Source organism: Chiroxiphia lanceolata, chromosome 6 (assembly GCF_009829145.1).
Source record: "Chiroxiphia lanceolata isolate bChiLan1 chromosome 6, bChiLan1.pri, whole genome shotgun sequence".
NCBI classification, from domain to species: Eukaryota; Metazoa; Chordata; class Aves; order Passeriformes; family Pipridae; genus Chiroxiphia; species Chiroxiphia lanceolata.
The window spans coordinates 60760043-60774155 of record NC_045642.1 but is presented as its reverse complement, the minus strand read 5'-3'; the positions used below and the strand labels follow the sequence as shown (position 1 = coordinate 60774155).

At 44.5% G+C, this 14113-nt stretch overlaps 1 protein-coding gene across 1 annotated transcript; it reads left to right on the top strand.

Annotated features, from left to right (window-relative positions):
• Positions 1-2637: 2637 nt before the first annotated feature.
• Positions 2638-14083, top strand: ACTR10 (actin related protein 10). The gene is made up of 13 exons (XM_032690674.1): positions 2638-2814; positions 4710-4782; positions 5330-5412; positions 6402-6510; positions 7992-8099; positions 8429-8496; positions 8793-8872; positions 9432-9467; positions 10760-10839; positions 10931-11004; positions 11709-11790; positions 12421-12622; positions 13540-14083. Exons 1-13 carry the CDS (start codon positions 2738-2740, stop codon positions 13719-13721), a joined length of 1254 nt encoding a protein of 417 aa, XP_032546565.1. The 5' UTR covers positions 2638-2737; the 3' UTR covers positions 13722-14083.
• The last annotated feature ends 30 nt before the right edge of the window (positions 14084-14113 follow it).

Genomic DNA, 14113 nt, shown 5'->3' with positions numbered 1-14113 from the left:
GACAATCCCAGCTACTTACACAGCTTGTACTGATGTGCCAGTGGCTTTTAGGTGGGTTTTCACCAGGTGTCTCAAAGGAGGCTCGGGAGGGACCTCATTGTCCTCTACTAGTACCTGAAAGGAGATTCTAGTGAGATGGGGTCAGTCTCTTCTCCCAGGTAACAAGTACAGGACCAGAGGAAATAGCCTCAAATTGTGCCAGGGGAGGTTTGGATGGGATATTGGGGAAAATCTTATCAGAGGAAGGGTGGTCAGGGGTTGGGACAGGCTGTCCAGGGAAGTGGTAGAGACACAATTCCTGGAAGTGTTCAAATAGTGTGGATGTGGCACTTGAGAACACGGTTTAGTGGTGAACATGGTGCTGGTGCTGTGCTGATGGTTGGACTCGATGATCTTAAAGGTTTTTTCCAACCTTAACGATTCCATGATTCTGTGAAAGGGTGCCTTGTTTCATCAGGTGTAAGGAAAATCCTCTTGTCTCATGCAGCCACCACTTTTCTGGATGCAGAAAGCCCTATTCTGTGGGGCTTATTAATTCCTGGGGGACTTGCTCCCCTTTGGCATGTATTCTCCTCTCTTCAGTCTGTTTTTAGGTAACTATATCCCCATCCACACCCTGAGGTACTTCCAGAACCCGTTCCCACAAACTCATGCAAAGGTGCTTTCGTCACATGGCTGTTACAGACCAGAAACATCACAACCATCTGAGCAAGGCTGTTTCAGACACTTTGAATAATTTTTCTGTGGTGACTGATCCCACCTGTGGCAGAGCTGAAGATTATTTAGAAAAGCTTAACATTTCCTAACCTCAGCCCTAAGTCAAAGTATTTTGTTGTAATATGTAGGCATGTATAAACACAGCTTTTTCTTTGCTCTAAAACTGAATAGGATTTTGGTTTCTACACCTGTTGTTTTGTGAGAATCTGAGATAATACAGCATTCTCACAAACTTTACAGAATGATATGGCTCTGTGATTTTTGAACGTCCAAACATTCCCCTTCTTCAAAGTGCAGACAGATGAAGGCAAAACCCAGCTGTACTGCTACAATTAAACACTTCCATGAAAATGGCTAAAATTGAACTGATTAAAATTAGATGTTGAGGACTCATGTCCCGTCAGTTATCTCTCATCACAGTTGATCTGCTGCCTCTCTGATCATCAGTCACAGGCGACTCAGTCTTGAAAGCATGGATACATAAATGTCCTGAGCTGAAAGGGATCCACAAGGATCATCAAGCCCTACTCCTGGCCCTGCACAGGTTGCAATGGTGGGCTTTATAATTTCTATCCTCACTGTATTTCGAGCTCCTCTCCTTCACTCACCACCTCTCAGCAGTGAAGCGAGGGGGCTTTTTTGCTCCTGTGACTTTTCATTTCTGTTCAAGACGAAGGATGCTGTACCCTGAAGTTACCTACATATTTAGCCTCATAGAAATGACTATTGCATTAAATGTGGCAGACAGAGGATGTGCTGCAGGGTCTGTGGTGGGTTTTATCTTTTGTGGGGGCTTTGGGAGGACACGAGATGGTTTAATGCAGGGTTGGATGGTGTGGACAGGTGATGTCCAGCCCCTCATGAATCAGCTGTGTGATGTGAATTAACAAATCCCTACATCTCAGGCACTTCACTGTGGCTTAAAGCTGGACCAGCTCTCGCCCCACGGTGCTGCTGCTCTTTCTGTGTCAGCAATAGTGTGGCAGCAGGACCAGGGCAGTGACTGTCCCCCTGTGCTGGGCACTGCTGAGGTTGCACCTCAAATCCTGGGGTCAGTTTTGAGTCCCTCAAGACAAGAAATTGAGGGGCTGGAGCATGTCCAGAGAAGGGAACGGAGCTGGGGATGGTCTGGAGCACAAGTCCCATGAGGAGCAGCTGAGGGAGCGGGGGGGGGCTCAGCCTGGAGCAAAGGAGGCTCAGGGGGGACCTTCTGGCTCTGCAACTCCCTGACAGGAGAGTGGAGCCAGCTGAGGGTCGGACTCTGCTCCCTGGGAACAATGGATAGGATGAGAGGAAATGGCCTCAAGGTTGTGCCAGAGCAGGTTTAGATTGGATATTAGGAATAATTTCTTCACAGAAGGGGTTGTCCATCCCTGGCACAGCTGCCCAGGGCAGTGTTGGAGCCACCATCCCCGGAGGGGTTTAAAAGCCGTGTGGATGTGGCACTTGCGGACGCGGGTTAGTGGCGGGCCTGGCAGTACTGGGGGAGCGGTTAGACTCCATGATCTCGGAGGGCTTTTCCAACCGAAACGAGCCTGTTATTTTACGATTTTCCTCGGGTAGAAGCAGCACCAGCCCCGTGTCCCCCCACGGTAGCGCGGTCGCCTCACACTGGCCCCGCCCCCTGCCCTCACACGGTCACGCCCACAGAGTGATCCCGCCCACGAGCTCCCGGCCCCGCCGCCCCTCAGGCCCCTCCGCGGCCCCGCCGCCCTTCCCGCCGCCGGCGCGGAGCTGAGGGGAATTCGCCCCTCACCGCCCCCGCCGCCGTCACCGCGGCGCTCCCGGACACTCTCGAAGCCCAGCGGGGTGGGCGAGAGCGGCGGCGCGGCTCCCACTGAGGCGGCGGGGCGGCGGCGCGGCGAGCAGGCGCCGGGGGCAGCCCGGCGCGCCGCGGAGGAGGAAGGCCCCGCGGAGGAGGAAGGCCCCGCGGAGCCGCGGCGGAGGAAGGAGGAGGAGCGGGAGGGGAGGGAAGGGAAAGGGAGGGAAAAGGGAAGGAAGGAGGGAGCGAAGGGCCGCGATGCCGCTGTACGAGGGGCTCGGCAGCGGCGGGGAGAAAACCGCCGTGGTGATCGACCTGGGACAGGCCTTCACCAAGTGAGTGCCCCGCGCTGCAGCCGGGATTTGGGGTGGCCGGCCTGGAGAAGGGAATGGTGTGGGCAGAGCTCGGAGCCCTTTCCAGTGCCTGACGGGGCTCCGGGACAGTGGAGGGGGACTTGGTACAAGACATGGACTGATAGGACAAGGGGGAATGGCTTCCCACTGCCAGAGGGCAGGATTAGATGGGATATTGGGAAGAAATTCTTGGCTATAAAGGTGGTGAGGCCCTGGCACAGGTTACCCAGAGAAGTTGTGGCTGCCCCATCGCTGCAAGTGTCCAAGGCCGGGTTGGACTGGGTTTGGAGCAGCCTGGGATAGTGGAAGGTGTCCCTGCCCGTGGCAGGGGGTGGAATGGGGTGATTTTTAAGTTCCCTTCCAACCAAACCATTCTGGGATTCTGAGAATAATTATGTGGGGTTTTCCCCCTCACTCCCTTTCTGTGTCGACCAATGTGGTGCAAAGCCAAAAATAACAGATTTGCTTTTTAATCTGATGTTTTAGGTTAAAAAAAGGTGTAGCTTGCAGTTGAGGCAGAAACACTCAGGTGTTTATTTAGTAAATTCATCTCGTGGCCCAAAAGTGCAGCTTTGCCTCTGCCCTCCCCGTGTCCAAACACCCCCCTGTGTTACAAACCCCCTCGTGTCCCAGGGGCCCTCGTGACAAAGGGGCTGGTTAAGGAAAATTAAACCATATCTGGGGTTAAAACTGTCTGGAAATGCTCTCTGGGTGTCAGTGAGCTGATTATTACTATTATTATTATTGTCTTACAAGATTAATTCTCCCTTGAGCTCTGAGCACTCTTACAAGGCTTGTGGCCGTGTCCATGTGGATGTTTCCCTGCTGGAAGCCCTGGGAAGTTCCTTGGTTGCCAAAACAGGCAGGAATCACATGGGACAGGATTCCTTGTCCAAAACTGGTTTATTATTTACTTATATTTGTTTGGGATTTTTTCAAGTGACAGTGTAGTTGCAGACCAGCAGCAGCTTTGTTACCTGGGAATGAGAGGATTTAACAGGATGGAAACAAGTGATTCCAGGAGTGGCTTTTTGTGGATTTGTGCCCTGTGGCCAATCAGAGGCTTTCCCCAAATTTAGGATGCTTGTGTGGTTTATCCCCTGGGTGTAATTTATCCAGTAAAATGCTCCCATGGGAAAGCTTTTCCTCTCTTTTTTTAGGGCCTGTTTTCAGCTTTCATTCTTGTAAAGATATAACAGCTTAATTGTTTGAGAGATGTCTCTGCCCATTTCCAAATAAGGCTGAAATCAGCCAAAAATTCAAAAGTTATCAGGATGACAGGCAGGGAAAACTGCCTGTGCACACTGGGACTGCACAGGAACTTTTTGAGAGACTGAAGAAAATAATTAAATTCTGAACTGTGGCCATTTTAATTTTTTTTTCTGAGATGATCCAACACGTTGACAGTTGTCAGCCATGAAAGTCAAATATTAATTGACCTTCTGCATTAAAAGTGCTCCAAGTCCAGCAGCTTTTTGGTTTTCTACTGTAGTTTTCTTCTGAGGTTTGGCAGGGGTGAAACAAATGTCAGGCACTGAGTTTACTAAAATAAATTGAATTTCTTTTGGTTTTAATTTCCTTTCTTCAGTCCCTCGTTCTTGTGTGTTTTGGGAAGAGCAGGTGGGTTTCTGAAAAGTTTGCTTGGGGATTGCTGCTATTTTTATCTTGTTGGGATAAATTAAGGGAGTCAATAAAAAAGATACAGAATCTTTCTCTATCTTTTAATCCATCTGTAAATGGCCAGATAGAAAATCTTTGTGCAGAGCACCCCTCTGCAGTCCCAGAAACAGCCCTAATCGATCACTCTCTGATGGTTCTCAGGCCCAGTGTGTTAAATAGTGGCTTCAAATATTAAAGTTTTCTGCATTTTCTTTCAGGTGTGGCTTTGCAGGAGAAACAGGACCAAGATGCATCATCCCCAGTGAGATAAAGAAACCTGATGTCTCAAAGGTGAAATGTGTTACCTCAACTGCTTTGTAGTGTTTGGTGTGTTGTGAGATAGAAGGGATTTGCAGGTGCTTTTTCTGTCCATCACAAGCTGTTTTTTTCATTGTCTGAATAAAATACTCTGGAATATTAATATATTTTTCAGTATTTTAACTGCTGCTATTAGAAGCTTGTGACTTGATACAAGTGATGTGATGCCAATGCTGATTTAATTTAATATTTTGAGAAATTGCTTTGCCTAGTTAAGCTTTTTATACTTTGTTTTGGTAGAGAGTGGAGGTTTGGAAAACTAATGTTAAATTGCCTTTGATAATAATAGTGAGAAATAATTATAATAATGAAAAATTATCACTGATAAACTCTGGAGTTTAGTTATAGGGTGAGTTTCTGAGGTGCTTTAAGGACAAAGAGCAAAGAGCGAGTTTTTCTGTATATATAGTGCCAGATTAGATATGTTCAGGTGTAATATATTCTGTATATATCATATTTCTTCACATCCCCTGTGTATATTTACATGTAATCACTGACTGTGGATGTTTTCCCTTCCCAGCCTGTCAGGGTGGTTCAGTACAACATTAACACCGAAGAGCTGTATTCCTACCTGAAGGAATTTATCCACATGCTGTATTTCAGGTGAGACACCCCTGGCTGGCAGTTCCTCAGGCCCTCCTGCAGCTCCTTTCTGAGCACCTGGAGAGCTGTGAGCAGGGTCACTGAGCTCTGAGGGGTAAGAAGAAAAAACACAAACAAGACTTTAAAAGCAGCTGCCTGGCTCTGTTCTTGCAGGAGAAGTTCAGTGCTGCTGAGATTTGGGTTGTATCCCAGCGAGCTCATGTCCTTGCAGCATCATTTGCTCTCTAGAAATAGAAATTATTTGATAAGTTACCCTTTAATTTTGCCATTTGTAAAGGACTCAATAAGGGGAAGTCATTACCCAGGAAGTTGCATTGATTCTGGTCGGGCTGGAGCTCATCCTGTACCAGTGCAGAGCTCTCCACAGTGGTTTGGAAGGAGGAATCTTAATCTGTGGAATATTTTTACCTCAACAATACATCTTTTTACTGTATTTTTAGCACATTTAGTGAATAACAGCATTGGACTTAGTCTTTCCTCTTTGCTTCCAATCCTTATTTTTACACAGTAAAAAACCCTCACAGGGAAACCAGCATTTGATTTCTGGGCCTCAGATCTTCTGGTGTGGGTTGGGTTTTCTTTTCTTCTCTTGTCCTTGGCCGTTGCTTTGTAATTGAGATCACGACAATTCCTTTCTCTTCCACGGAAATCAGAACATCTGTATCATTATTCTTTATCTTTTATGATGCTGTGGGACACTGAACAAGCCAGCAATGACTTATTTTTGCATTTCTTTATATTTGATTTAGAAGTGTAGAGCAGATATTCAGAACAACAAGCTCTGTTTTCCATACCACACTTTTCTTAACTTTTTTCGAGGAAAGCGTTGGGGGTTTTTATATTTATATTGGGATCTTCTGTAGGAAATGCTATCTAAATGCAAATTTTTAGGATTTTTGGGGAGGAAATGGGATATGAATATAAGGTAGGTCTAAAAATATGTGCCTGAACTTCTCAGTTTTGGTTTACATGTCTTGCCCCTTTTTTAGGCACCTGCTGGTGAATCCCCGAGACCGTCGTGTCGTGATCATAGAATCGGTCCTGTGCCCTTCCCACTTCAGAGACACCCTCACAAGGGTCCTGTTCAAGCATTTTGAGGTACATGTTTTCCAGAAATATGCAAATTTGCCCCACGTGCTCAGTGTAGCACTTCTCAGTAGAAATTGTACTTACAGTCGGTGCCAGATGTGGACCAAGAAATGAAAATAGTGCCAAAAGAGCGAGAGAGGCATCAAGAAGAAACATCTGAGGAAACAGAGCTTGGAAGTTGGTTTAAAGGCCATTTTTGTTCCATTCTGGCTCTTCATGAGGCCACAAGGCAGCAGCAATTAACAAGACTCTGAGAGGTTTCTCTGGCTTATAGGATAATAGAGCTCCCATCCCACTGTCCCAGACAGATCCAATAATCCCCACTGAGCGCTGCCTGGAGCCAGGATTTATATTTAAACACTTGTTAGTGCTCTGTCAGCGAGTCTCCTGATTTCTGCCAGAGTCAATAGCTCTGCCTGGCACGTGACCTGAGCTCTGGCTGTGCTCATTTAGATAAGAGCTTACCTGAAATTAATTATCTTCTCTACCTAATGAGTGTTTTTAATGACAATTTGTTGAAGCAAAGAAGTTGTGGGTGCTCCATCCCTGGAAGTGTCCAAGGCCAAATTGGGTGGGGCTTGGAGCAACCTGGGATAGGAGAAGGTGTCCCTGCCCATGGGATGATCTTTAAGGTCCCTTCCAACCCAAACCAGTCTGTGATTCTGTGAAAAGTCTGAAGCTAATTCTGGCTTAGAAAATGTTTTGGAAGGTGATTCCATACTTCTTCAATTCAGACAGAACAAAAGTTAAGGTTCTTCTATAAAAATCAGTGAAACTTTGTCTGCAGTACCTCTTCACTGTGCTTCCACAGCACAGTTTACCAACTAATGCTAAATTTCTACATAATTCTTTCTTACTGTTGATAAAATTTTCTGATGACTTGAAATTGCTGAAACATTTCAGTGATTTGTTTGAGGGTTTTTTCCTAATTCCCTTACAGGAGTAAAATGTGTCTCAGATAAAACACATCCCATCCAAAGTGGTTTGGCAAAAATTACTCATGGCTTCAGAGTCATATTTTGATGGAAACACCTTGTAACTTGTGAGGAAGTCAGTTGATACTGATGGGAGGTTAATTCTCTCTGGTTTCTATTTCCATTTGGTGCAAGGAATAAAAGTGGTTTTTTAATACAGGCTCAGTATTCTAACTTACACCTCTGAGCTAAATGTCAGTAATGTTGCCCATAAATGCAGGATTTATTGATATTTCTCATTTAATTCACACTTCAAGGTGTTCCACTGAAGGAACTGTTGCTATCTGGGAAACTTGACTTGTGGAATTCTGGGAGAAGGAAGTAATTCTTATGTAATTTTAACCTGAGTTTCCACATTTTTGTTCACATCTTCAAGTCTTTATACAGCTTCTCGAGTAGCTGTGTATTAATGTCTTTTCAGTGACAATAAGAAACCTGATATAAGACTTAAGATGAGTTGAGTGGTTTGTTTCTTTTTCCCCACTCCTGTCAACTGTCCTTTTGGTTTCCACGTAGGTTCCATCTGTTTTGTTTGCTCCAAGTCACCTGATGTCTCTCCTGACCCTTGGGATCAATTCTGCCATGGTGCTGGACTGTGGATATGCAGAAAGCTTGGTGCTGCCTGTATCCTTGAATTTTCAGCAGTAAGGCTGTTGTGACAAGATGGGATTTTTATGGACTTCACTGATAGGAACAGCTCAACCAGTCTGGCTTTTGGCTGTAGGATGTCACAGCTTGGGGAATCCCTTCACAGCTGAGGTGGGGCATCTGTGCTCTCTCAAACCTTGGGAGGGGGGTTCATGACTTCAGCCTTTATAAACTAGAAATTAGTTTTGGAGAAAAGACAGTTGGAAAGTGTTTCTAACAGCTAATGCAGGGGGAAAAGCATTTAGTTCCAGCAGACTGAAAACTCATAACAGAAAAAAAAGGAGAATTTCCTGATCTTCCTGTAGATCTATGAAGGAATTCCAATCCTGAGCTGCTGGGGTTCCCTGCCCCTGGGAGGAAGGGCCATCCACAAGTAAGTTCACAGTTGTCCATTCCAGGTCACAAACTATTTATTTGTGAAAGTTCATCTTTGATTAATGAGCAGAGATTCTTGGTTTTAAATCATAACTTGCTGCAACATCGTCCAATTTTTTAGAGTTACTGCTGTTTGGCTTTCACTGATGTGGTAAAAGCTGTGGAAATCAGATCTTGTCAAGTTTGTATGTAGAAGGATGTGACTGAAAGGGGTAAATATTGCCTGTTAAGGATAGTAGAGAGAACCAGGCTGAGTTCTTGGCTGTCTTTACCTACCTTTGTGCAATGTTTTAGGGAGCTGGAGTACCAGTTGCTGGAGCAGTGCACAGTGGATACAGGATTAGCCAAAGGACAGAGCCTTCCATCTGTGATGGGTAAGGTCTGGGATGTGGCAGATGTGCTGTGAACTTGCACCAGGGAAACTGGATTGATACTAACAGTGAGCAAAATGAGTTTAGTAATCACTGCCTCTTGTGTCACCCACATGGATGAATTCTTTCCTTGTATTTAACAGGTATATTATTTTTATGATAAGCCACTTGTAACAGCAGTTTTGGATAAGGGCTGAGGTAAAGTTCTGTAGTAATTTCTTCCATCAGTTTTGAGGCAAGACAAACACCTTATTTCACTTCTTAATATCCTTTCATCCTTGGAAATCTTTAAAATCTTGGAAATTTTTAAAACCTGCCCCATCCTTGGAGGTGTTCCAAGCCAAACTGGAGGGGGCTTGGAGCAACCTGGTCTAGTGGAAGGTGTCCTTGGAACGAGGTGATCTTTGAGGTGCTTTCCAGCTCAAACCATTCTGGGATTCTATGATTCTGTGAAAGTGAAAATTTAATATATTAAATGTAATTCAAACTTAGTTTTATCGTTAAATTCTCTTTCTATTTAAAAAAAAAAACTTTCATTCTAAGTTATTTTTTTTCATTTCAGGCTCAGTTCCAGAAGACATAGTAGAGGACATAAAAGGTAAGATTATTTTTTTTTTTGCTTTGTGAAACTCTGGTTTATTTACTTGTGCATTAGAGTATGGTAATAATAAGATTGCAATATTTTACATTTAGGACATTATTTCCCTTCTCTGTTTGCCATATTTCTTACCTACTGGAAGAACCTGTGGCATTTTTACTCTTTGAAAGCAAAACCAAAACTGTGTGTTGAATTCCTCTTTCAGTTCAGCCTGTGTGTTGTTGGGATGTAACTTGGAGATGGATTTGGTGGATGAGCACAGAGAGAGGATTGCACTGTTGTGTAGGTTTGTTTGTAGATTAACTAGAAAGACTCAGTTTGTTTTAAAGTTAATTTAAAAAAAGGATGTATAAAAGACATTTTGGTGTGTTAGTCAGGTAGGCAAGATGAGACAAGGACTACATTTATATCAGAAAAAATAGAGTCTTTCTTTGAGCAGAACTTGGATGAATTCCTGTGTAATGTTTCATGTGCAACAGATATAAAAATATATATTTACCTAGAAAATAGCAATTAGGATATATGTCTTGGACCAAATACAGAAGAAATCCACTGGTCAAATGCAAAATAATTTGTCAAATGGAAGTTGCTTTTGTAATTCCTGGACTTGAGGACAGTTTTCTGACCAGTCCAGGTTTTTAGGCAGCCTTTTGGAAGAGATAGAACACACTAGGGATGGAATCAGGGCTGTCTGTGTATCGGAGGGTTGTTTCTTTGGAACAGCAGTTTATGAAGATGCTTATCTGTGCCAGATACAAATAAAGAAGTATATAATAACAGTTACAGCTGGGATACCAATGAGATTGTGCTCTGTCAGTGTTGCCTGGAGGAAAAAAAAACCCTCTGGAATTCTTAGGGTGCTGAGGAGTTACACCAGGACAAATACTCCATGATTGCAGCTTGTTCAGGCAACGAGCAGTGTCTCATTTGAAGTGGGTGGTGCAAGACCTGCAGTGGAGCGTTTGACAACAGGGTACAACACCTGACACCTTGTGGTGGCTGAAGGCACCACCAGGAACATCCCTCTGGCTTTAAATTTTATGTGGTTTGGCTGTGAAAGAAATCCTGCCTGTCCTGGCGTGGTTTGGGTGTCAGCTTCATTTAAACTCACGGTCAGACACCATCTGAACTCTGCTGGAGTGCAGAGACTGCTTTTCTTTGCATTTGTTTGATAATGGCTTGGACCAGCAAGGGCCTGAATTGTGTGTTGTTTTCTAAATTGAAAAAAATTAGTCTTTATTGGTGATTAAAAGATCCAACACAGCCTCACTTTGCCCTTTCCCTCTGTGCAGTCCGTACTTGCTTTGTGAGTGATCTCCAACGTGGGCTGAAGATCCAGGCAGCCAAGTTCAACATTGATGGCAGTGCTGAGGTGAGTGGAGAGTGAAGCTCATCCTACTCTTTTGGAGGTGTCTGGAGCCTTTTTGGCCTCTAAAATATCACCCTTGTGTTTTTATTTCCAGCGTCCTTCACCACCTCCAGACGTGGACTATCCTTTGGATGGAGAAAAGATTCTCCACGTGGTTGGCCCCATCAGGTGAGAAATGCCAGAGCAGAGTACTGATCACTGTGAGGATATATCTCAACTCTAAAAGCACATTAGTTTGCATAAAATTGAGTTTTAATGAAACACTTGCATATGCTTTTAGTGCCTCTCAAATAAAGGCTTTGTGCTGGGCACAGTGCAGGCCCAGCATGGGAGGTGGTGGCTTCTCCAGAGCTCAGAGAGGAAGGTGAGAGCACAGAGATTGGAGGGGTTGGGGAAGAAAAATGGGTGTTAATGCCTGAGGATGGGGCAGATTTAGTGACATGAATGAGGAATTTTAGCCTGGAGAAAAGGAGGCTCAGGGGAGACCTTTTCACTGTCTGCAATTCCCTGACTGGAGGGTGGAGCCAGGTGAGGGTTGGTCTCTTCTCCCAATAATAAGCGACAGGATGAGAGGAGATGGCTTCAAGTCGCACCAGGAGAGGTTTAGATTGGAGATGAGGGAAAATGTCTTCATTGAAAGGGTTAAGCGTTGGAACAGGCTGCCCAGGGAAGTGATGGAGTCTTTTCCAATCTTCAGGATTCCACGATTGTCCCCTCCCTGTTGGCACTGCCCAGTGCATGGGCTGTGTGACAGAGGTGACAATGTGCTGGCAGCAGGAAGTCTGAAGTTACCTCAGCTCTGCTGTTCCTGAGTTCAGCTCACAGAGTGGTTTTGCCTCTCATTAACACTCACTTTCCTGCCTGTTCCACAGAGACTCCGTGGTGGAAATACTGTTTGAACAGGATAATGAAGAGACATCTGTTGCCACTTTGATCTTGGATTCCCTCGTTCAGGTATCTTTGCATTAAACAATTTATGGAATTCCTCCAGCCTCGGAGATCCTGCAGTTATAAATGACTCAAGACTTCGAGTCCTGCAGGCTGCTGGTTTACCTGAGCTGGAATAAAATTAATTTGGACATCTTTATTACAGGCAGCATATTGGATTTAGTGCAGAAAATTTTCTTGGCATATACAAACACTGCAGTTCTTATTATACTTAGGAAAAAAGTGCATTAGAAAACCACTATAAATGGAAATTTTCATTATGTGGTGATGGATGTGTGTTAATTAAAGTCGACTCCCTGTAGTTATTGATGCCATTTAAATAAAGCTTGCTGAGACATAATTTATTGGAGAGCCACGGACTGGGGCTGACATGACAAACACTTCAATTAGAATTCCTTATGCAAACAAATTGTTTAAGGAGATCTGTGCCTGGACCCCTCACCTCTGCACCTCCAGGCATTTCCCTCTGGCTTATGTTGATTATGTTCCAGTTAAACATGGGAACACAGCAATTGGAGGGCATGGAAATGGACTGAATGTCTAACAGACCTCTGAATGCACTTCAAGTTCAGGCAATTCCAGTTAAAATTATTGTTTTGGGGTGGTTTTTCTTTTTTGTCTCCCTGTTTGCATTAGTGCCCCATAGACACCAGGAAGCAGCTGGCAGAGAACCTGGTGGTGATCGGGGGCACCGCGATGCTCCCGGGGTTCCTCCACAGGCTCATGGCAGAGATCAGGTACCTGGTGGAGAAACCCAAGTACAAGGAAGCACTGGCCACCAAAACCTTCAGGATTCACACCCCACCTGCCAAACCCAACTGTGTGGCCTGGCTGGGAGGTAAGAATGGGAACAAACTGAGGGGTGGAGAGGAAAATAAACCTTCCAAGTGAGATTTGTGATGAATAAATAGCAGGACAAATGAGGTGAAGTGTTGAAATTGAGCTGCAGTGAGCTCTGGGGAATTGTTAGTGTGTGGAGTAAAGCTCCCTTGGGGATATTTGGAGGGCACTGAGGGTTGTGGGAGCTTTAAATAGGTGAGGAGCAGTTGGAAACAGGCAGAAGGTGAGGTGCTGGCTCAGGTGCAGGACAGAGCTACCTCCATAGTAACAAGGCAGAGCAGAGACTCCTACTTGTGAGATAATCTCCTTATGGAAAAATCAAGTTTAATCACTGATGGAGGAGCTATGGAAAGGCTGCCAACTCCCTGTGCTGGTCACAAGTGCCAGTAACGAACACCATAAACTTTTAGTTTTCAAACCTCCTATTTTTAGAATTAGCAAACCAGGACAGTTTCTAGGCACCAAGTTCTTGATGCCTTTTTTCCATGGCAGCTCTGGTCAGCTGCCACAGGCTGGACCTTCTCACAGCTTGTGTGAACTTGTGGGACAACTTTTTGAGGAGAGGAAATTGCCTTGAAATTGCCTTGAACAACCCCCTACAAAAGGGGTTTGGTTGAAGTGCTTAAAATAAAAAATTTTAGGAAACTTTGTCATAAGAAGTTGGTTAACCAGGCCAGGTTTGCTGTCAGCAGAGAGTAGATGATTCTTTGTTTTCAGTTACTTTCAAGGGACATAAATGGAAGCAGTTTGGGATTAGCTGAAAAGGAAAGCAGCTATATCCTTTCATTCCTTTAATTTGTGGGACAGAGCTGGAAAAGCCCAACCAGTTGAGATTCTTGATGGGAAGAATTAGGGAATGAAATTCAGTGCATCCAAATTAATGCAGGTTTTTTTTCTTCCTTCCCAATAATGCAGGAGCCATTTTCGGAGCACTCCAGGACATACTTGGGAGCCGATCCGTGTCCAAGGAATATTACAGCCAGACAGGCCGCATTCCCGACTGGTGCTGTCTGAACAATCCTCCTCTGGAAATGATGTTTGATGTGGGAAAAGCACCCCCACCGTTGATGAAAAGGGCTTTTTCTACAGAGAAATAAGCACCTACTCGTTACAGATTCTGCACCGTTTCAGACACATGTGCATTGGGTTTCGGTTTTTTACGAAGTAATTTGTGTGTAACACTATTAAATATCAGCAACCTGGATGTTTTCAGGGAGTGTAGGCACTAACACTATTTAAAAACATGTCCAGTTATAGTTTAAAAGCTTCACTCTGGCAACTCCTGCGCTCTTTTGTCTTGTTCTGAAGAAATTCTGCACTGTCTTGAGTTGTACCCTCCTGAGTTGTTTGTTATTTATCTGTATAGTAAATGGCACTGCTGAGAGAATTTGTTTTGAGAGATTTTAATTTTAAATATGCTTAGAAGAAATATCTATGGAAGGAAAATATCTATGGAAGGGTTTTTTCCTGCCAAATTCTGCATTAAAAT

Excerpts from the sequence above, each read along its gene's own strand:
- ACTR10 (XM_032690674.1), top strand. The coding sequence starts at position 2,738 with ATGCCGCTGTACGAGGGGCTCGGCAGCGGCGGGGAGAAAACCGCCGTG. Across the intron at positions 2,815-4,709 it reads CTGGGACAGGCCTTCACCAA|GTGTGGCTTTGCAGGAGAAA; the intron begins GTGAGTGCCCCG and ends ATTTTCTTTCAG. Across the intron at positions 4,783-5,329 it reads AGAAACCTGATGTCTCAAAG|CCTGTCAGGGTGGTTCAGTA; the intron begins GTGAAATGTGTT and ends TTCCCTTCCCAG.